Genomic DNA, 24,608 nt, shown 5'->3' with positions numbered 1-24,608 from the left:
GGGGCACGCTTGGACTTGTGCTACCTACCATTCGCCCCGAAATCGGGAGGTTCTGAGCTTGTTTGACGAATGCTACTTGGTGCAAATTGCACAATAATGCTGTTACTACTACTAGTACTACAGCCTTTTCATATTTGTCCTTTTCTTGTCCCTTCCATCAAGCAATTTGCTCAGGGATTGTTCCCTCTAGATTGTAACCTTTTACCACCTTTTGTATCAACTTGCGGTTATGGTGCACTACCATCTGTATGAGGGATCCTTCCGAGACCCATACTACTGCACAGTCTTCCTTTTTCCTGCCATGGCCATGCCTTAGTGTCTGCGATTCCAGCTCCCTGAACCTATGTCTCAAAGTAAAATTGGTTAGTCAATCAATTTCCCAAATCAAATTCAACCCGTAACCACGCAGACCCCGTCTGCCAGTTACCCAGATGCCCCAGTCCCCCATTCTCCGACACTCTCTTCATCTTCCAAGGTCTCTTACCACAACTTAGTCACAGTCAACGATGGGGTTATCCCCTAACCTAACAGGGTGGTATTTTAAACACTCACCCAACCAGGAGCCTTAGTCAGTTGCGATCCAGTGGGGTATCCTACCGACTATGCCAATTGTAGAAGCAAACGGAAAGATCATGCAGAGTTGGTGTTTGAAATAACAGACAATTTATTTAAAAACTAGTATGCACCAGGAGACCAGTCAAAGCTGATCTACCTGAGCACGAATTTGGTACAGCTTTTACATTCTCAGCTGTCAAGATTACACAGAAACTTGACTAATAGTAAAACTAGGTTTGGGTAACAGAGTGGTGACTACAGAAAGACTTGACTAAGTTACAAACGGAGACTTGATTACAGAATAAAATGATTATCCACAAGTCCAACAGTAAATCCAATTTTCTGTTACAACAGTGGGTGCACTCTATAACATAATTAATGAAGCTCCTGAAACTTTGGTGGTGTTACTGCTGCAGTCCATGTCTCTACTCTTAGGCTTGTCTGCAGTTCCCTGTTACCACATTAGCAAAATCCACCTCTCTGTTCACTAGTTATTAGCCCTCACTATTCTTTCCCCTACAACAGAGAGGAATTTGCAGATAATATTGCATACATGCATCTCTGCTCTTGTCGTTCTTGATGTAGAGTCACAGGTTTGGAAGTTGCTGTGAAAGAGGCCTTGCTAGTTGCTATTTCGTAGGTGCTATACAAAAGCTACCATAGTGGGCTGGTTGTAAAATAAATGATTCTTCAGTGGTGGATGGGAGTGACAGTGAAACAATTGTATTGTTTTGCATGGTATCAGCTTAGTGATGTTGAACTTGCACTCTTCTATTAAACAGAGGAATTGCATTGCATCTGTAGAGTCCCTTGTGGGACTAGAATGTCTTTGAAAAGACACCTACAAGAAAAGAGTCACTTACTGTAGAATAATTAGAAATGACCTGCTTTTGGAGTTGCAGTATTTAATGGGCTGCTCCAGTTAAGTTTCTAGTCATTGGTGACTCCCAATTTTGTCACGTACCAGCAACAAAAGAAACACCGAGTCATGTATAAGTGTTAAAACTATTTTATTAATAACTATTTATGATAATAAGAAAAAAAAAGTAAAAATGTTAGAAGTAAAAATGTTAGATCTTCAACATTTAACCCCAAAAACTAAACTTGGTGTGTGTGTGTGGCAAATTCCCCAAACTCCAAGTCCAGGAGTAGTTCTCAAAGTTCAGTTCAGCAAGCCGTAAGCTGAAACGTGAACAAAGGCTTCTTCAACAAACCCCGTTGTACGACACCTCAGTGTCTACTCAGCAGTGACTACTCCACCGCTTTGTTCCGAAGCATCTGCCACCCCGAAAAGCGCTCGAATCGTGGCCGTCCACACACCTACCTGTTTCCCACTACAGATAAACGACAAAGCGGACTCCACTGTTTTGTTCCGAAGTATCTGCCACCCCAAAAGGCATCCGAGACGTGGCCGTCCACACAGAAACCTGTTTCCTTCTACAGGTTAACGACAAGGTGGATTCCACTGGATTATTCCAAAAATCCATACGTGGATTGTAGTGACAGGCACAGTTATTGTTTTTCATCTATCGATAGACCAGCAGGCTGGTCTCTCGCTCTCTGCTCCAAAAACGTCATCACATCCTTATCTCCTGTTGTTGTCGTCATCACGCCCACACACACACACACACACACACACACACACACACACACAACTGTGCTATGTCTTAAAGGGACATTCACCAATAGTAACCTAATCTGTAACAGTATGTTAATAGTAGTTATTGGGTGATGGTATTGTTGAATGTCAGTGGAAGTTAGTTAGACCCATTTCACGGAGATATTCATTGCTTAGCGTGAATGTTACTTTCATGCGTCAGCCCAAGAGTGAATGGTGTCCAAGTCTAGCTACAGTAGGGTGATTTATTATTTGAGAAAATGCAATTGGAACTGAACACTACAGTCATCGGTGAACATCCTACTTCTGACATGATGAGGCAGAATCATTAATCATGCAGCTGAAGATGGGTGGGCCTAGAATACTGTCATGAGAAAAACCTCCAGCAGTGTCCTGGGGCTAAGGTTACTGGCTTCCAACAAACACTATTGTCTTTCGCTGGCTATGATTCCAACCAGTGAAGTGTTTTCTTCTTAATTCCTGATGTCTTCAATTTTACTTTGTCTCCATGATACCATCTTTGGTCAAATGCTGTCAAGGGTAGACACTTACTTCACCACTGAAAGTCACCTCTTTTGCCCGTATTTGGAATAAGGTAAAAATGTCTGGAGCTGAATTGTCTCTGGGAACATAAACTATGCACTGATGAGCAAATTATTATGCTTAATAACATTAAGGATGATACCTTCCACTGGTTTTTCTCGAAACATACCTTTGCTCATTATGGCCAAAAAGTTCTCTTTTAACTTCATCAGTCCACAGGACTTGTTTCCAAAATGCATCAGGCTTGTTTAGATGTTCCTTTGCAAACATCTGATGCTGAATTTTGTGGTGAGGACGCAGGAAAGTTTGGAGAAAAAAGGGTGCAGAATTTCATGAAAAGAACACCTCTCCAACTGTTAAGCACGAGGGTGGATCGATCATGCTTTGGGCTTGTGTTGCAGCCAGTGGCACAGGGAACATTCTTCTGGTAGAGAGAAGAATGAATTCAATTAAATACCAGCAAATTCTGGAAGCAAACATTACACTGTCTGTAAAAAAAAAAGCTGAAGATGAAAAGAGGATGGCTTCTACAACAGGATAACTATCCTAAGCACACCTCAAAATCCACAATGGACTAACTCAAGAGGCACAAGCTGAAGGTTTTGCCATGACCCTCAGTCCCTTGACCTAAACGTCATCTCAAATCTGTGGATAGACCTCAAAAGAGCAGTGCATGCAAGACGGCCCAAGAATCTCTCAGAACTAGAAGCCTTTTACAAGGAAGAATGGGTGAAAATCCCCCAAACAAGAATTGAAAGACTCTTAGCTGGCTACAGAAAGGGTTTACAAGCTGTGATACTTGCCAAAGAGGGTGTTACTAAGTACTGACCATGCAAGGTGCCCAAACTTTTGCTTCGGGCCCTTTTCCTTTTTTGTTATTTGGAAACTGTAAAAGATGGAAATAAAGTAATCTTGCTTAAAATATTAAAGAAATGTGTCATTTTTAACTTTTTGCCTTTTGGAAATCAGGTCATATTTTACTCGCTTAGCTATTCACAGTAACAGAAGTTTTGACCAGGGGTGCCCTAACTTTTGCAAGCCGCTAACTGGATTTATGGGTAACATCTTTTTCATAAACAGGATGTATCTTAGCAATTTTACATTTTGTTGGCTGGTTGCCAGTTTTGTAGCTGTCTTGGAATACCAGGCTCTTTTATTTAAATCATTGCAAATAGGGTATTGCTTTATCTAGCATGCTGAACTATTTGCTAACACATGGAATGGATTGACTTTACTGAAGACTGGCTTCTGTTGTCATCGACTTTAAGGGACAGCCAAGAAGGATCATTTAGTTGGCACCTTTTGAGGATGATTGCAAGTGATTCAATCTTGTCATTTGCATTGCTACGCAAATATCTTCAGCTTCCTGGTTGTCTTGATTTAATTGTCCATTGTCATTCTTAACTAGATGAGGGAATACTGTAGAGATGTAATCTGATGTGGGATTACTTGGTTATGTCTGTAAAGTGTTGTTTGAGCAGGCATTTTTTGTTGTATTCTAGTTACACTGGGCTGGCATCTCTTTTTGAAATATTTCCACATAGGAGAACATACTAGGACAGGTTAAGTAAGCCAAATTTGGTCCATGACTTGATGGTGATAGTGAGAAATTTGCCAGGTCTTTAGGTTACAAATCATAGTGGACTATATTTCTGCTGTTTCCCCACAGTGCCTCATGTTGTCTTTAAATTAAACAACTGATCTTCAATTTTACCATTGATATTATGTTATTTTCTCTTTCAGTTTCCAAGTTGGGGATTTGGTGCTCATTATTTTGGATGAACGTCATGATAATTATGTTCTATTTACTGTTGGCCCAACCCTTTACTTCTTGCATTCAGAGTCTTTGGGAGCATTGGATCTTAAACCCGGTGAGAAAATGAAATTTCTGTTTTAAATAAATTAGTTTATTTCGTTAAAATATGACCTAATAGTAGAAAATTTCTGCTTCATCTTCAATCAGCAATCCCAGTGCAAATTGCACCCATGTGCTCTCATTTTGAGAATTGTCCTTTCTTTCTTTCTCTCTTTTACCTTTCTGCAGAGTCTCTTGCATGTTACCAAATTTTAAAAATCTACAATGAATCAGCAAGGTCAGACCACATTTTAAAACCACAGTACTTCTTTTAAAAATAGTCCTTGGTGAAGTAACTTCTGTGCAGATTGAATATTACAGTTAAAAGTAGATCTAATACAATGTTTGCATTTTAATCTGTATCAATCCACCATGAATAAGTGATCTAATTTTAAAATGCTGGAAATGATTTAAAGGAAAAATGGAACTATTTGCTGGTTATGTTAGGTACTGTAGTTATTGTCAAATGTATCTGTACATATGGAGCTTGTACTGAAGTACACTGAAATATTTTTCATCTCACCAACAGCATCTACCATTGTCATCATACAGTTGCATTTTATCTATTTTCAGTATTGTCCATATAAAAGAGATCTTAATTTTGAATTGAGGACAAGAGAAATTTCCAGTGGAATTCACAGGCATGTTGTTATTATGAGAATGGTAAACAGAACAAAATTAGTAAAGCTATGAAGATAGTGGCAGAAAATATCAAGGGGGGAAAAAACTGAGATTAAGATACTGTTTTGGGAAGCAGTATATGGTAGAGGAAAAAGAATGAGAAAACTGAATAATGCAAAATTGGTTCACTAAGTACACAAGCCATTCAAAACATAGTATTACAATGTAGCTGTAATGATGAATCATTTTAAGATCAGACAGGCCTGAGAACTTTCTACAGTTTTAGAGTAAAGGAAATAACAGAGTGACCAGGGCAGAACGGTTAGTAAAAGTTCTCTTTTCTGTTCTTTAAAGGGAGTTGCCTTGAAATATTATCTAAAAAGATAAATTGAAGAAATGGGGATTGAAATGACAAAATCTTTTTTTGTGTTACAAGTCAAATAGTGGGATGTGATAGCTACCTGAAGATGGTTGAGATTGATATTTAAAAATAAGGAAGTAATAATGTGTATTGAACTCTCTACAAGGTTGAACTAAAGCATTTGTAGGTGATGAAATTGTGGAAAAAAGGCAGCATGCTTTCTAAGCAACTTACATTTAGATCAACAAGAAACATTGCTTGATTTAGCTTGAATGATATTGGGCAAATAGTTGAGCAGGAAAACATAGCAAAGTGACAAATGGCATAGTTTTGATCATTGTAACAATTATTGTTTGGAGGTGTGAGCATTGCTGCAAGGTCAGCAAATATTGCACATCTTAACTGACTTTCAGAAAATGATGGTGAGCTACCTTAAATCTACTATTTCTAGTGAAGGGTTGGCTGCAGTATTGCTGGGTAAGGAATTCTATGATTTTGAACCATTGACAATGAAAAAACAGTGATATTTCAAGGCAGGATGGCATGTGACTTGAAAGGAAACTTGAAGCTGGTGGTTTTCCTGTGTACTTACTATCTATCCTTGGTAGAGGTCACAAGTTTGGAAGCAACTTTGAAGCGAATAACTGAAGTGCATTATGTAGATAGTATGTAACAGCGATCATGGCGCATTTTTTTTTTGGAGGGCTTCAGGTATGGGTTGGTGGATGGGGCAAATCAAGCTGCTTGCTTTTTTCGAATAAAGTTGAGGTTTTTGAGTGCAGTTAAATGCAGTTCCTACTAGGCAGGTGGATGGTTCTCCATCCCATTCTTGAGTGTTATGTATAGTGGAAAGGCTTTTGAATGTTGGGGGACAAGTTTTTCATTGTTATATACACAGCCTTTTACCTACTCTTGCAGCCATGGCTTTTAAGTGGCTGGTGTAGGAGCTTCTGATTACTGGTATATCAAGGCTAAATTGTTAGAGACTGCTGGAGGAACTTAGCGGGTTCAGCAGCATCTGTGGAGTCACAGGGAAGGTTGATATTACAAGCCAAGATCCTGCATTGGGACTGGTGAATGGTTAGACTCTATTCTGTTGGGGGTATTCATTGCCTGCCATTTTTGTGATACAGATCACTTGCTATTGCTCAGCTCTGCTGAAATATTGTTTAGGTCATGTTGCATGCAGGTATAGACTGCTTTTTCTGAGTAGTGGTGGAGGGTGGGGGAGAGTAGTGGGAAAAAGAAGTTGAGAGACAGACCAGTGGGGTGGGGCATTGAATGGTGGGCAGATGGAAGGGGTCTGCAGTAGTCTGGGGGTGCTGTGAAGGGTCTCATTTGGATGAACTAGTGGGGCACCCAAAGAAAACCTGCAGCAAGGTGGGGTGAGTTGAATAGGTTTGAGGGTCAAGCTAAATTTGTAAAGGAACTTTGCTGTATGCAAGCAGGGATGCTTGTGCATGATTGCACAATGCTTAATTCCAAGCAACATGTTACTTGGAGGAATGCTGATTGACAGATTAAAGGTCATAGGATTTTTCAGTGGATGTTCTGTCAAATTGCTTGCCCTGCACAAGTTATTTTTTTTTGTCTTTTCTGATCTTTAAAATTAATGATGGAGTTTTAACTTTAATTTAATTGAGTAGAATGAATTTTATATTACTTTGCTCCAAAGAGGATTGATGGTTTCTTTACATGGTAGCATTTCTTCATTCACTTTTGAACAATGCTACCACATTAATTACAAAGAGACATTAGCATGAATTTTTTCTTTTGCTTCCTCTGGGACGAAGACTCAGAGTTGTACAGCACAGAAACAGGTCCTTCAGCCCAACTGGTCCGTGCTGACCAAGATATTCCCTCCAAGCTAGTCCCATTTGGCCAATAACCTTCTAAACCTTTCCAATCCATGTACCTGTTCAACTGTCTTTTAAAAGTTGTTATTTTCCTGCCTCAACCTCTTCCTCTGGCAGCTCATTCCACATGCGTACCACCCTTGGTATGTGTAAAATAAAACAAAAAAAAATTGCCCCTCAAGTTTCTATTAAGTCTTTCCCTTCCCACCTTAAACCTATGCCCTCTAGTTCTCGATTTCCCCAACTCTGGGAAAATGACTGAGTACATTCACCCTATCTATGCCCCTCATGATTTTATACACCTCTATAAGATCACCTCTGTCTCCTATGCTCCAAGGAATAATGCCCTAGCCCGTCCAACCTCTCCCTATGACTCAGTCCCTCAAGTCCTGGCAACATTCTTGTAAATCTTTTCTGCAGTCTTTCCAGTTTAATAAATCTTTCTTTTTGCAGAGCGACCCAAAACTGAACACAATACTCCAAGTGCGGCTTCACCAGCATACTGTACAACTGCACTATGACCTTCCAACTTTTATACTCAATGCCCTGACCTATGAAGGCCAGCGTGCCAAAAGCTGCCTTCACCACCCTGTCTAACTGTGACTCCACTTTCGGGGAACTATGTACTTGTACTCCAAGGTCCCTTTGTTCTGCAGTACTCCCCAGGGTCCTGCCATTCACTGTAAAAGCTCACCTGGATTTGACTTCCCAAAATGCAACAACCCCCACTTATCCAAATTAAACTTAATTTACCATTCCTCGGCTCACCTACTCAGCTGATCAAGATCTCCCTGTAATTTTTGTTAACCTTCATTGTCCACTATACCACCTATTATAATGTCATCTGTAAACTTACTAACCATGCCTTGTAAACTCTTATCCAAAGCATTGATATAGATGACAAACAACAGAGCCCAGCGCCAACCCCTGAGGCAGATCATAGTCACGGGCCTCCAGTCCGAGAAACAACCTTCCACCATCACCTTCTGCTTTCTACCAGTCACGGTTAAGTCCATTTCCTTTGGGTATCTACTGCAGTCAGGTTCAAAATAACTGTGTAAAAAGCACTAAAACCAGCTGCATGCCTTCTGGCATCTTGATGTTTTGAAGAAATGTACTTAAAGTATATTTATGGAGTTTTCCTATGGAATAGTCATTGGGAGTTTGGTAATTTATTGAAGAATTGCGTCTGGTCAACAAACATGCATTTACCTATCATATTTATTGCCTGTGCAGCAAGAAGAAATATCCAGACTGAAGAATTTTGTTTTGAAATTATTGATTGTTTCAAAATATGAGGCCTTGATCAATAATTATTGTAGTTGAAAACACTATTAGTTTAGACCTTCTGCTAGAAGTTGCTGTTTATTTGGCAAATAAGTGCATTGAACTTAAGGCTGGTAGCTTTAATATTTGAGGCAAATGTGTTTGTGTACCTTGTCTGAAGTAAATTCTAATTTAAAAACTTTAAATCTTGTGTATATGCAGCTAAACAGGAAGAACATATCAGTGAAATTAGATCACTTTCAGTAGATAAACAAAAGCCTTCTGTTTGTCGCTTCAGACATTTGCATAAGACACTCCATCCAAACTAACAGCTGCATTGGGCACTAAGCAGCCTTGACTTTTGAGCACTTTAGTAACCACAATCCCCTTGTATCAGCCATTTTGTTCTTTCAATCAAATCTGATCGGCTAGAAAAATTGGCCTTGAACACATCATGCACAACCAGGCCTTTCCTTTATAAGCTCTAATATTGCAGTTCTTGAGTGAAATGGGGTAGGGGGCAGGGTGTTGGAGGGAGGTTTATGACTTTCAGCTTGGTGGTGGGTGGGGGAGAATGAGTAGTGGGGGGAAAAAAGTTGTGACACAGATCAGTGGGGTGGGGCATTGAATGGTGGGCAGATGGAAGGGGTCTGCAGTAGTCTGGGGGTGCTATCAGGGTCACATTTGGACGAACTAGTGGGGCACCCAAAGAAAACTTGCGGTAAGGTGGGGGGGAGATGAATAGGTTTGAGGGTCAATTAAATTTGTAAAGGAGCCTTGCTGTATGCAGATCTAAATGTCAATCTCCAAGTGATGTACCAAGTAAGACCTTCAATATAATTTACAGTAAAGCAGACCCAACTGCATTGTGAAAACTGCTTCTGTATGTGTGATTTGCACTGTTTGCAGAAAAAGACAAGTAACTGATATCTAAATGCAGACTACAGCATGTGTCCTGGCATTTTGGACACGAGGGACAAATCCTTCCATTGTTTGTTCACTCATCTCCCATTGCTTTCACTTTCCTGATACACCGTGTAAATGAATTAGCATTAGATTTTTGATAAAATTCTATTGCACCGTGCCCATGATAAAATTCTATTGCACCGTGCCCATGCTATGTGATAGCATTTCTATCCCAGTGTCTTTTCAAATTGGAATTTTTGTGTATGACATTGCAAACTTTAACTTGAATTATTCATGGACATATCCATGAATATATCAATATTTGTTTAACTTGATGCTGCTTTAAAAATAATTAATAGAAGAATATTAGCAGTAAAAACACTTCTGTATACCGTTGCATCTCAAATTACAATGGTTACTTTTATATTTTTTAAAAAGTAGTGTTGGATCAAACAGATTCCATTATACTGAGACTCCTTTGGAAGGTTCATTTCCTATCACTGTTCATATGTTTTCTGGTGTCAAACAATTTATAGATGTGTAGATTTTTGAGCACCATGTAGACTGTTTAAAGAACAGTTCAACTGAATCTTTCCATCTGCACTTTCAAAACATTCATAATTTACTAGTCTAGAGCACTTCTGTATATGCTTTTAAACATGTGCAAAGTTCACACTGTGGAAGGAATGCAGTTGCTCCATAATGTTATTTTCCTGGCTGTGATCTGTATAGTTACTGATTTCCATCTTTGTTCAATTGCTCTGAATTTAGCCTTCACTTCCTTTCACTGTGATTTTTTTTTTCCCTGACTCAAAATTACCATTCTCCATGTATAATCAACTCTGTCATCTTCCCCATCAAACCTGTGGTTGCACTTTCAAACTTGCTGCTTTTAGACTTCAGTCACTGATGTGGAGAGCTTTCCTCTCATCCTCCATCCTGAAGGTCACCTAAAACTTTACTTGTCCTTCAGCTCAGAAAGCACCTTGTCTTTCCTCATTTAATTCAATGCTCATCAATTAACTTTCTCTCTTCTGACCTTGAAGATCACTGCTGTTCTTGGCCTGCAAATCCTTCCATTGATCATTTGTTCATTCATCTCCCATTGCTTTCATTTTCCTGATACACTTCCTGCATGTGCAGACTACAGATTTTTAGAAACTCAGATGTCAAAACAGATTTTAATCACTAAATCTGACTTCAGCATAATGAGCATTATTATACCCCCTTTTCCACAGCTGCCACCTACTCTGGGATCATCCTGTAACAAGTGTTAAACCGCATTTATTTTCTGTATTCTACAGTCTCCTCAAGCATTCCCCTTCCATGTCCAACTCCAAACATGGGAGGTTTGTTGACTTGTTTACCTGAAAGTTTGAAACTAATTGTCTGAACTAATTTTTATTATACAGTACCCAATTACAGTCTGATAAACCCTGGAATAAAAACAAAATGCTGGAAATACTTGGGCAGTAGCTGTGAAGAGAAAAATAATTGAAGTATCAAATTGATGAATAAAGATATATATTTAAATAAAACATGAAGCTGGAGGTATGCAGCAGAAGAGGCAGCAGCTTTGGAGAGAAATTAGAGCTGACATTTCAGAACTGGAAAAGTGGGAAAACAAGTGTATTTTAAGTTACAAAAGAGAAGAGGTAAAGGGAATGTCCATAATATAGTGGAGATCAAGCATATAATCCCTAGCATTTGTGGAATAGAGAGGTAAAATGAAAATTGAGTAGGTGTAGCTGAGTATCAAGCAGGCTTAAGTAAAATGCAATCTAAACGCTATGATAAACATTGTCAAATCGGGGCTTCAGGTGCTAATGCAATAACTGCATCAGTAATCCTCAATTAATTATTGCCTTGACAAGTGAACATAAAAATCTGTCTATATGTCCACCTTCTGGGAGAGTGTTTATGCCTGTTGTTCATGCTGTTGCATCACATACTTTGAGAATATTTCATTTGAAGGCAAGCAAAATGTACTTTAACCAGAAAAGCATTGTTCTATTACTTTACCTTTATAAGTTTTACTTAACAGAACTACAGTGAATCTAATTAGTGCCTTTATGGTAATATGACATTTTTTGATGTCTGAAAAATTTTAATAACAAGACAGTCTAGCTTGCCCACTTTTCAACTGCATTTCAGTTTTGAAATTATCTTAATGGCCACTCAAATGAAAGTTGGTGATTTACAAAAATTCCAATGAATTGCCAGCATAACTAATTTCTCAGCATTTTTGTATAAATTGTATTTTTAATTAGGAGGGGCTATGGAAAAAGATGTTGCATTTTTCTGTGATGGAGCCATTCAGCCCAATATGCCTTTGGTGGTTCTCTAGTAGGAATTACCTAGTTCACTCCTCTTAGAACCTCATTGCCTCCTCTTTCCCCGTATCCAATTCTCCAGCTCCATACCCACCGCCCCTCATGTTTATCCAGCTCTTTTGAATGTTATGATTGAATCTGCTTCCATCACATCTGCATTCCAGAGTACAATAGTGTGCTCCTTTTTTTTGTTAACTTCCTGGTGCAATCTTTCCCTTTTGCTTATTGGCTTAAATGTCTCTTCTTGAACCAATTCTTCTACCCCTGGAAAATAGTGCACACGTACTCTTTTGATTTTTGAACAACTCTGAACTTTCTTAACTTGCTCTTCCCCGAGGACAACAACCACAGCTTCTCTTGTCTTTTCATTTAAATTGGTCCTTGATCTCATAAATCATTATTGGAAATCGCTACTGCATCTTTTAAAGCCTTGGTGTTTTTAAAGTATAGTCTTCAGAAAAGAACATGTTACTCTAGCTGAGCCCTCGTAATATTTAATGTTTGGCCAAATTGTTCTTGTGTTTGTTAGCTTTCTTAAACAGCAAAGGTCTTGTGTGCCTTCTCAATTTTCCTCCATCTTGAAAGATTTGTGCATATAACTGCCGGGTTTTTGTTTCACGGTTCTTTTTAAAATTGTACATCTTTAGTTTGTCTCTTCTGATCTTAATAAAATTTATCATTGCACACTTTCATGCATCAAATTTGATCTGCCATGTTGATGGCCATTCTGCCAGCTTGTGTTCTCCACAGTCTACTATATTTTTTAGTTTTGTTTAATTTGTAACTTTGAAATTCAGTACTCTTTACCCAAATTCAGGCCACTAACATTTATCAAAAAATAGTATTCCAAATGTTGATCCTTGGGCAACATTATCAGCTCCCTCCAATCGCTTTTGAGTCTGTTATGTAACCATGCTCCTACTAATCCTTTTATTCCATGGACTAACAAATCTTTTATTCTGCAAGTCCATATACACATTTAACTACCTTTATTGACTATCTACATTACTTCATCAGTGAACTTAGTCAAATGTGATTTGCTTTTGCAAACTTCTGATTTTCATTGGCATTTGGAAAAATACAGACAATAATCATTAAAATTATTAGCCTCAAAGTTTTCTTTGGCTTAGCCATTTGTCCTAACAGGTTTATTCTTGTGTTTTATTAAATGATGGATTTTAGTTTGTGGACTACAGTATATCTTTTTATCCAACACAATTTTGTTCCTGCATCCCTTTACGGTTATGTTGGCAACTTCCATTTATCTAGTGCTACTAGATTCAAGGCGTTAATTGTATTTCCTCTGTCTCAACAGTGTCACATTTTTAATCCTAAGTAGCTTCAGCCTTCCTTCGACTGACCTTTTTGGTTATCTTTTTTTGGTCTTTTGCTTTTCCTGCAATCTCAGCCATCTCCTTTTGCTTCTGTATTGCAATATGAATTGTGCATTTGTCATAAATGTATCTAACTCATAAGAGAACAGAGAGCAAAGAACAGTACAGCACTGGACAGGCCATTTGGGCCATGATGTTGTGCCAATCTTGATGCCGATTTATATTAAATGTCCTCCTCTTGTTTATCATCCGTATCCCTCCTTTCCTTTCATATTCGTGTCTATCTAAAAGCCTCTTAAACTCAACCAAACTGCCTGATTCCACCAATACCCCTGGTAACCCATTCCAGGCACCTACCACTGTGTATATTTATAAACAAAAAACTTGCCCTTCACATCCCCCTCTAACCTTAAAAGCATTTTCTTTGACATTTCTACCCCTGGTAAACAAATTCTGACTGTCTACCCTCTCTAGGCCTCTCAAAGTTTTAAAAACCTCTATCAGGTTTCCCCTCAGCCTCTGAGGTGCTAAGGAGGACAACCCAAGTTTGTCCAACCTGTCCTTGTAGCTCACACCCTGTAATCCAGGCAGCATCCTGGTAACCCTCTTCTACACCCTCTCTAAAGCCTCGATATCCTTCCCATAATGGGGCAGTCAAAACTGCACACAATACTCCAGGTGTGGCCTGACTAGTGTTTTGTATAGCTGCAGCATGACTTCCTTACTCTTGAACTCAACACCCCTACCAGTGAAGGCAAGCATTCCATACACTTTCTTTACCCCTTTATTCTCTTGCATAGCCACTTTCAGTGAACTATGGACTTGGACCCCAAGATCCTGTACTTCAACGCTTTTAAGGGGCCCACCATTAACTATACTTCCTCCTTTCATTTGACTTCCCAAAGTGCAACACATCACACTTAAGATCTTTATTAGTCACACGTACATCGAAACACAGTTAAATACATCTTTTGCGTAGAGTGTTCTGGGGGCAGCCCGCAAGTGTCACCACACTGCTGGCGCCAACATAGCATGCTCACAGCTTCCTAACCTGTACCTCTTTGGAATGTGGGAGGTAACCAGAGCACCTGGAGGAAACCCACGCAGACATGGGGAGAACGTACAAACTCCTTACAGACAGCAGCCAGAATTGAACCTGGGTCTCTGGCACTGTAAAGTGTTACGCTAACCACTACACTACCGTGCCTGGAGACACTTGCCCAGATTAAACTCCATCTGCCACTTCTCTGCCCAAATTTGGAACAAATCTATATCTCACTGTATTCTTTAATAGTTCTTTACACTGTCCACAACTCCACCAATCTTGGTGTCATTTGCAAATTTCCTAATCCATCCAAATCATGTAGATCACAAACTACAGAGGTCCCAGCATGGATCTTTGTGGAACACCATCGGTCACGGATCTGCAGCCCGAATATCAGCCTTCCACCCCTACTCTCTCTTCCATGGGCAAGCCAGTTCCGAATCCAGACTTGCAATTTACTCTGGATCCCATGCATCTTTCCTTTGAATCAGCATCCCATGAGGGACCTTGTCAAATGCCTTAAAGTTCATTGCCTTGCCCTCATGAAGCACCTTTGTCACCTCCTCAAAAAAAAACTCAATCATCTTTGTAAGGTGTGACCTGCCCCACACAAAGCTATGTTGACTGTCCCTAAGCAGGCTATGCCTTTCCAAATATGCATAAATCTTATCCCTTGGTATCCTTTCCAATAGCTTTCCTACCACTGATGTGAGGCTTACTGGCCTATAATTACCTGGATTATCCCTATTTCCTTTGTGACTTTCTTGAACAAAGGCACAACATTTGCCACTCTCCAGTCCTCTGGGACCTCGCCTGTTGTTAGTGAGGACACAAAGATCCTTGTCAGAGCCCCAGCAATGTCCTCACTTTTTTCAATATTCTGGGATATATGCCATCAGACCGTGGGGACTTACCACCTTAATGCTTTTCAGAAGACCCCACACTACCTCCTCAATCTCAAAATGCCCCAGCACATTAGCATGCCCACTCTATTTTCGCTGTCCTCCAATTTCTTCTCAGTAAATACTGACACAAGAGTACTTATTTAGTACCCTAGCCACTTGCTCTGACTCCAAGCACACATTCCCTTGTTTATCCTTGAGTGGACCTACCCTCTCCTTACTTATCCTCTTTCTTTTTTCTTAATACAAGTATAAAATGCCTTGGGATTATCCTTGACCCTATTCACCAAGGACACTTCATGGCCCCTTTTGGTCTTCCTAATCATGTGCTTGAGCACTTTCCTGCAATCTTTGTATTCCACAAGGGCCTAGTCTGATTTTAGCTTCTTAAACCTTGTGTATGCTTCCTTTTCCTTCCTGAAAAAGATCAAGACCTCTCGGATCCAAGGATTCCTTACCTTACCATCCTTGTCCTTACTCCTTACTGGAACATGCTGATCCTGAACTCTGATCAGCTGGTCTTTAAACAACCCCCACATGTCAGACATGGACTTGCCCAACAGCAGCTGCTCCCAATAAATGCCCCTTAGCTGCTGTCTTGTCCTGTCGTAATCTGCCCTCCCCCAATTTAGTACCTTCCCGCAAGATCCAATTTTATCCTTACTCATTACTAGCTTAAAACATAATGAGTTGTGGTTACTATTCCCAAAATGTTCACCCACTATCAGGTCTGTCACCTGGCCTGGCTCATTTCCCAAAACTAGGTCCAGTATGTTCTCTCCTCTAGTTGGACTCTCCACATACTGTTTTAAGAACCCCTTGTGGATGCACTGAAGAAATCTTACCCCATCTAAGCTTCTTGTGTTAAGGAAGTTCCAATCAATACTGGGGAAGTTAAAGACCCCCACTTATGACAACCCTGTTGTTTCTGTACATTTCCATAATCTGTCCACATATTTGTTTCTCCACCTCTCAGTGGCTACTTGGGAGGCCTATCGTATAATCCCATCAGTATAATTGCACCTATCCTATTTCTGAGCTCCACTCAAATTTCCTCTGTGGATGAACCCTCCAGTATGTCCTCTTGAGTACTGCTGTGACATTCTCCCTTATCAGTAGTGCAACCCCTCCACCTCTCTTTACCTATCACATCTAAAACAACAAAACCCAGGAATGTTGAGCAGCCAGTCTTGTCCCACATGTAACAAAGTCTCTGTAATGGCAACGACAACACAATTCCATGTACTGATCCAGGCTCCTTGCCTATAATATTCTTGTGTTGAAATAAACATGTCTTGGCCCATTAGACCCACCATATTTGTTAGAATCTGAAGCCCTCCTTCCTGCACCAGCTCCTTGGCCACATATTGAACTGCACTATGTATTTATTTCTCACCTCACTAGCACATGGCACGGGTAGTAATCCTGAGTTTACAACCCTGGAAGTCCTGCTTTTTAACTTTCTACCTAGCTCCCTAAAATCATTCTTGTAGGACCTCCTCCCTACTCCTGCCTATGTCATCGGTACCTATATGGACCACAACCCCTGGCTGCTCACCCTCCCCTCTTAGAATGTCCTGTACCTGCTGCGAGACATCCTTGACCCTGGCAGCAGGGAGGCAACACACCATCCTGGAGTCTCGATTGCAGCCACAGCAATGCCCATCTGTGCATATTACTGTTGAGTCCCTTATCGCTGTTGCTCTGCCTGACTTCACCCTTCATTACTTTTCCTCAGAGCCAGGCACAGCAGTGCCACTGACCCAGCTAATGGTGCGGGCCTCTGAAAGTTCACCCCCAACGCCCCCCCTCCCTCCCCACAGTATCCAAAGGGGTATACCTGTTACTGAGGGAAATGGCCAAAGGGGAACCTTGCATTGTCTATTCCCCTTACTTCACCTGAGGGTCACCCGTCTATCTGTAGCCTGCACCTGAGGTGTGACCACCTCACTAAGACTCTCTTCTATGATGTTCTCAGAATTCCAGATAATCTTAAATACATCCAACTCCCGCTCCAGTTCCTTCACCTGGTCTGTCAGGAGCTGCAGCTGGGTGCACTTCCCACAGATGTAGTCATCGGGGAGACTGTGAGGTTCCCTGACTTCGCATATTTTTCTAGGATCTTTATATCACCCCCTAACTTCACTAGCAGCAAGGCACAAGTAATATTTATGATACTGTATTCTGTGCTTGCCTGGCACAGTGTAGCTCCCAAAAACATACATGCATTTTAACACCATCCAGGGCAAATCAGTTTGCATGTTTGCTTCCCAGCCTACCACCATAAAGGTTACTCCCTCCATCACATGCACACTGTAGTAATTTGCTATTGACTTTCAGCAGCACCTAAACTAGCTACAAGTCCAAGGATAGCAAGTAATCCCAAATACTACTTTCAAGTTTACCAACTAGCACACCAAAGTGACTGAATTTCTGGTTCTTCATCATCGGGTTCACAACTTGGAGTTCTATACCTAACACTACTGAGAAGTACCTTAACTACAAGGATCACAGCAGTTCATTAGGCAATTCACCACCACCTCTCGATGCAAGTTGGACATTAAATGTTAATCTTCCCAATGCTATCCATTTTCCCTAAAGAATGTATTTAAAATAAATTCTGTTCTTTACAGTTTTGGATGCTCTTCCTTCTGAATCTACTGTAACCTAACTGTGCCCTTTTAAAAGGCTTCCTGTTGTACATGTATGTTTGCCGTTTATCAATTTTTAAACCCTGCCGTTCCTTGTTCTTTACTCGCCCTATTCTAATGCAATTAATATTCCCCAAATGAGCTCGAATAAAATGCTATGTTATTCATTTTCCAGAGCTGCATTAAGGACCTATTTGCCTTTTTGATCAAGGATGTTTTCTTAATTTCTCAGGAATTCCTAATGTTTTACAATCTCAGTCAATGTTAGAATAATTGAAGTACTCCATAATCACAAATCTGTGGTTCTTGAATCTTTCTGTAATTTTCCTGTTTAAAAAAAAATTTGCATTAGTTATGATTTGGCCTATAGTATGTAAGGAACTCTGCTGCACCATAATTCAAGCCAAGTAGGTTCTGACATTGACACTAAGCTTAACAAGCTATATTGTTGTAATGTGATACCTGAGTCTAGAACTTGGATGCAGACTTTTCAGTTTATTAATGGGATATGTATATAGATCCTGTTTTTGTACACAGACTGACTGTGGCATGATTTTGAATATTTTTGGCTAGCCAGGAAAACCACTTCAGTTCTATTTCTGGCATATTATTTGGTTCACACTTTGTTTCTTAATTATAGATGTGATGCAAAACTTTCCATCTGCAGGAAGATAGTAAAAATTTGTTTATGAACATCAAACTATTTTCAGAGAATAAGAAGACACATGCCAATACTGCATGATCTAATATTAAAGAAGGCTTTATATTCTGATTAAAAGCCACATGTGAAGTCTGATTTTTCAGCTTGTATAACTGCATATGTTGAGTGTGTCTTTTGAAGTTTAACACAAATCTGCAGGCTTTTTTCATACTTAAAATAAGGGAGGAAAAAAATGGCTGTTACTTAACGTAGTTTCAGCTGAGGTATCACTGAACCTTGGAATGTACTTTTCATCCTCCCAGCTTAAACTTCTTGCTAAAATGTGTTTTAAACATTACTTACCTGTTTTCTGTGGTATTGATTTTGTCATTGAATAAAATTACTTGTCTGTTAGTTCCAGGTTCTTCTCGGAGACCGTGGGTACTTGGAAAAGTAATGGAAAAAGAATATTGTCAGGCTAAGAAGGTAAGAATTTTCACTCTGACCTACCATTAGAAATGAACAATGCAACAAGTACAGCAAACATTTCAAAAACTCCCAATTTGCTATTATTTTTAAACAGGTATTCAGAATCTAGTGAAACTTAACACTCACTGGCTGCCAGATGTAATACATCAATCCATTAACTTATGATACCTATGGTAGCATTTCAGTGTAGGTTTAGCAAAACAATTTTACTAAAAATAATGAATGGGGCCTTTCACTAGTTGCATAAAATTGTTATGTAAATCTGAACATAAAGTGGCGTTACACAAGCACTATGTGGAAGAGTAAAGAAAATTCTAAAAATATTCTGTATGAATAAGTGGCTGTGAAGTATATTTAAGTAGTGCCTATGATGTAACAAAATGTCCTAAACACTTTACAGGAATATTGGATAATTAAGTTGGCACCAAGATGCATATTAGGGCAGATGACCAAAATCTTGGTACCTCTCCTTTCTCTTTGATCAAAGAGAGAATTAGCCTTAAAGGTTTGTTAATAGATGGTCAGGCTGTCAGTAATTAAATTCTAAATGGTGAAATGGTTCGTGCACAGCAGATTTTTGGATTACTTCAGGTTTATGAAGAATAGTATGAAGGAAGTTAACCAGGTGGGTGTTTGGAAGAATTTAACAAAGGTTCAGGTGAAGGTTTTAACATCGGATAATCTGACACAACAATGATGGAGTCAAGTAATTGTTGAGGTGGAAGTATGTCTTCCAAAACATCCCACTTGATTATGACCAATGTTTCAAACAATCCGATTGGTTTCGGATATTTGGTAAGGAGAAAGATGGAATCTGTGGCTGGTGATTAGGCTGTGACAGTAAAAGACCAATGGCCTTGCTGTTCCTTCTTTAATTAGGAAGAGATTACTGCTATCAAAATACTGGATATCAGATAAGCAATTTGACTCCTTCGAGACTCTAGAAGGAACCAGAGAGGTTTTGTGGAGGGAGGGCTCCAAATTGATTCTTTTCATCTACTGTTATCCACTTGCATCACCAGCCTCTGCAGCAAATGGTATAAGTTTAATGTAACAGTTTCAATCCAAATGATTTCTGTTTTCAGTCAATGTTCCAGTACTATCTGGCCTGGATTCCATTTTCTGCCGTCTATAAACCAGCTCCCTACATGTTCACCACCAAATTTTGTTCATGCCCATTCTTGCTAACAATAATATACAACCAACACCTCCAATTTAAAATTTCTTTGAAACCTCCTCTTCCCTACCTCGTTACTTCTGTCATCCTTTTATCCTTTTGCTGTACTGAACTCTTCAATCCTACAACTCTGGTCATCTGTACATCATCTCCCTCTCCAATCCTCACCACTGGTAGCTATCTGTGCCATCAGGTGAGGTGGCTCTGGGAATTCTTTTTAAACCTTTTTTTTTGACAAAGCTTTGTCTTCCTTTCTGGGATTTCCTTTGGTCTAATACCAGAGTATTTTTGTAAGTATCTATAAAAAGTACATGGAATTACTATGAAGTGAATGAAAATTGTTTTAAATTTTGAAGGAACCGCAGTGCCTCCAATTTAACTGCCTTTGATTTAATCAGTACTGTTTAGTAATTTTAAATTATTGGTTCGAGAGGTTGTACCTGGCATCCATCAAGAAAACATGTCCATCTTCATTCAGGGATAAATGGCATACTAGCAGCTTTTTTATATTTCCAGAAAATTGAGTTGGCTACAGAAGACAGATTCTGTGCTGCTTCTGGCTTTCAGTTATTTGGTGTGACTGATTCCATCTGGAGATGCAGATGTTCGTTGATCTGGTAGCATGCAACAGTCATAAGGATAAGCATTCTTTATTTATGCCACTGACTTGCTATGCTACTGATAGTGTTTAGCACACTTCTGTCAATTGAGCAGTCATTTAATTTAAAAATGAATAAGTTGTCTTAGTAGTACAAATTGGTTCCTTTACCAAAAAAGAATCTTTACGGAATAAAGCAACGTGCTCTGTTGTGCGTGCATACATACCATCATTCAGATGAGTATCCATACAATAATAAGGAATAGAAATAGAACATGCATTATGTGCTCTGCATTCTCTCCTTCAATTTTAAGTGGTCCCATAGAGTTCACTTGTCTAAAGATAAATTATCCTGTTTTTATTCTGAATATCTCCTTACCGTGACAAATGCAATAACGGAGTGGCTTCCTTAATTCACATGTTTGGACGTGTCAGAGTCTTAAAAAATATTGGACAGACTTTTTCTATACTTTTCAAAATAAATTTAACTTAATCCTTTGCACTATTTGGGATTGTTGGAGAAAAAGATACAACTTTGAAGGGCTTCTGATTTACATATTCTGGCATTTATTTCTCTTATAGCAGGAGAGCTGTATTGCTTAAAGGAAGGAAGTTACTCCGCCTACTCATGCACAATGGTTATGGGATGTTATGTCCCTACTTGAATCTAGGGAAGATTCGCTATTCAGTTTTTGAACCTAACCTAGACTTTCAAACCCTGTGGGGACTTTTTTTGAATTATTTTCAAAATCTCTTATTTGGGGACTAAAATGCAGATATTGGCTGACACGGTTACATTTTTAAAAAGTTTTTCCTTGTTTTTTCCATCTAACAGCTTCGGGTTTTGGTAGTGGGAGTAGAATTTTTTTATAATAAAATATTTCAATTTTTTCTTCCTTTATTAACTATATGTGATTATTAAGTTAGCGTATTGTAATCTAAGTATGATTTAATACAACATATTCAGTAGTATTTTTATTCCCTTGATGCATGTACTCTTTTTTTTCATGGATTCAATAAAAATATTGTAAAGAGAGGAAATAGGACATGAAGGAATTTGAACTAGTGACTGATGAGCTATTGTTGACAAAGTGGTTGCAATGAATTCCTAAAATCTTTCTTCTGTAAGGACATTTTCTTACTAATACAATTATAAGAGATCTTTATTAATGTATTTACATTTTTGTACATGACAGACATGTCCACATTTGGCAGAATGTTGTCCTTGCAGTTATTAAGCTCCAACCAACCCAAGCATGGTAGCTGCTCTCCTGGCAACACTCATTGCTGAGTAGTCACTGATGTTGCTGAGAAAGTTAAAGAATACTCGTATTGTCACTCTAAAACTTATCTGCTGAAAGCAAAATCTAAATTTAACAATTAGAAAAAGCATTTGGTGGCCTGATGCAACAACCACATTAGTTTTGCATTATTTCTCCTCAAACAATATTTTCAGATGTTGTTTTCAGCTACTCTCATCCCAGCCAAGGACAGGTCAAGCCACTCTATGACAACCGTGAATTATCATACCTATTTAGTATTAGAGGTTATGCAGGATATGTACTTCATAATTGTTTTTTAATATTGTAGAATAGTACCAGCATAAAATTTTACTGATCTATACAAATCCATAGAAAAGATGCTTTTCAAAAGTAATTTTATTGTGGACGTGAGTTACAAATGTTCTGTGGCAACTAAATAATAAGACTCCCATATTATGTTAACTTTCTGTATGCAAATTAGAAAATATATACAACTTGTTCTTGAAAGCACATGGTAATTATTTTCAGAAAATTACTAGCCCAAATTTTATGAACTGACTCCTTTCTGAGATTTACAAACAGTATATTCTTTTTGTAGTTGTGCCGATTTGAACTTTGTATCAAAGTAGTTCATTTGTTATATTGGAATAATTTATTTGAATCAAGTGAAGAAGTGTTAATGCGTGCATTTATAATATTGTGTTGTTTCCATTTTGACTAAACTGAAATCATTTTTTTTTAATTGTATTTCAGGCTCAAAACCGATTTAAGGTCCCATTGGGAACAAAATTCTACAGAGTGAAAGCAGTGCCCTGGAACAAGAAAGTATAACAGTGATATGAAATAAACTGTCAATAGCTCATTCTTTTCCTTCTCATGTGATTCCTTTATGGCTTGTTATACAGTCTTGAATAACTTCTGTTTGGAAAAGGTGACACAAATGTAATTCATATGAGTGGAAACTTGCTGGAGTAATGATTCATTATTTGCTACTCCCCATTTAATGTGTATTGAACTCAGCTCTCCAAATCATAAAATGTATTTAGTCTCATTCAATGAACTGCTTTTAATCTTACACAGAAGACTTGGAAATGTATACCAAATACTTTCTTTTCATGGAGCATGACTTGTACATTGTGGCATAATAGCCCCTTTAAATGCCTGTTCAAAAAATACTGAATATTCAGATGTTTAGACATTTGTCATTATTACCAGCATATGTAGACAACTTATTGCTATCAAAGTTATTTATGAGCAAAACAACTTTACCATATGTATTTAAACATTTGTGTTCCTAGCATGCAAACTCCCATGTAAAGTTTGATCTTAATTTTACTTCCATGAATTTTCATTCTTGCTGTTAATCTGCATATATATTGAGGTTTATTAGAAATGTAGATATCTAACCCAATATAGTGAAGAACAGTGCAATGAATGAATAGGACTGAAATTTACACAGTTGCTAGAGTTGCATTTCTGCAAAAATGTACCATCAATTGTTAATTGTGTATACACATTGGAAGGGAGGAATCTGTTATTTACAGATAACATGATATAAAAACTTCCCAGCAACTTAAAGCTGGAATAAATTTAATATATTGTTTCATCTTGGTGACCAGTGTTCCATTCAGTTTTAAAATTTATTTCTCTTGTACATTAACCATAGTAAAACCTTTAAGTATAAACATTACTGTATTGTAAAAGAATTTCAGAATTTTGAAATAAAACATTTAAACCTGTAGAGTGTGCATCTTACAATAATGTTTAAAATCAGTCCCTGACTACAGGAGCGAAGTGGAAGTACTAAAATTTATCACCCAAATACATCATAGGCAAAACTTGTTGATTTTCCTTCCTGCTTAGGATATTAATGTTTTCTGCATTATACTGTAAATTTCATAATTACTCTGGCTAAAAATGCTTTGAATATTGAGTTGTGAAAGGAGCCAAAGAATTTGGACTTCAGTTATTATAAAAATTTACCAAGGTAAAGTGTGACAAAAGTATGTCATTTTACATTATCATGGAATGTCAAAGGAATGCAGTACATCCCAAGCATTGATATTTCAGCAATGCACTGTTTAAATGTTCTTTTGACTGGTAAGTAAGCAGTTGGATAAAAGCTTGGTACTAATTGAACAGCAGAACAGGAGAAAAAAAGTTTTAATCTTTAAAGCAATGTGTAATCCTATTGCAAAGCACCTAAGGGAACTAATAATTAGCAAAACATCAAAAACCAGACCAGAATTGTGAGAATTGTTCTTCAAATCTTCTTTAATAGGAATTGACTATAATCCCTAATCTTTAGCTCAGACTATGAATTTTTCATTCTGTTCTTTTGGAAAACTTTTTTTGTCTAATGCTTTATTCAGACTGACTACAAGTGATTTTTGGCATCTGTCAAAATTGTCTCAGGATCAGATTGCTATTATTCTCTGGCAGATAATTCAGAATGGCAACTATTGATTGTCCACTTCTTTTAAGATCAGTTCCTATATTCAAATGTGCATAACTGCATTGTTGTCCATCCCTAATTGCTGCTTGAGCTGTGTGGCTTTCTAGACATTTTAGTAAACTGTTCTTAATTATTCTTGTG

At 38.4% G+C, this 24,608-nt stretch overlaps 1 protein-coding gene across 5 annotated transcripts in view; it reads left to right on the top strand.

The window, feature by feature from the left end:
* rb1cc1 (RB1-inducible coiled-coil 1) overlaps positions 1–23,766 on the top strand; it is a 132,658-nt gene extending 108,892 nt beyond the window's left edge. For 4 of the 5 annotated variants that reach the window (XM_052023062.1, XM_052023061.1, XM_052023064.1 and 1 more), the window contains 3 exons: positions 4,460–4,587; positions 18,902–18,972; positions 22,766–23,766. In XM_052023062.1, coding sequence (XP_051879022.1) covers positions 4,460–4,587; positions 18,902–18,972; positions 22,766–22,843 — 277 coding nt within the window. In that variant the 3' untranslated portion in view covers positions 22,844–23,766. The remainder of the gene's footprint in view (positions 1–4,459; positions 4,588–18,901; positions 18,973–22,765) is intronic. The other variant, XM_052023063.1, reaches the window with a different exon arrangement.
* Positions 23,767–24,608: the final 842 nt, after the last annotated feature.

This window comes from Pristis pectinata, chromosome 9, assembly GCF_009764475.1.
Source record: "Pristis pectinata isolate sPriPec2 chromosome 9, sPriPec2.1.pri, whole genome shotgun sequence".
In the NCBI taxonomy this organism is placed as follows: domain Eukaryota; kingdom Metazoa; phylum Chordata; class Chondrichthyes; order Rhinopristiformes; family Pristidae; genus Pristis; species Pristis pectinata.
The sequence above is the reverse complement of the archived record's forward strand: the minus strand, read 5'-3'. Positions and strand labels throughout refer to the sequence as shown.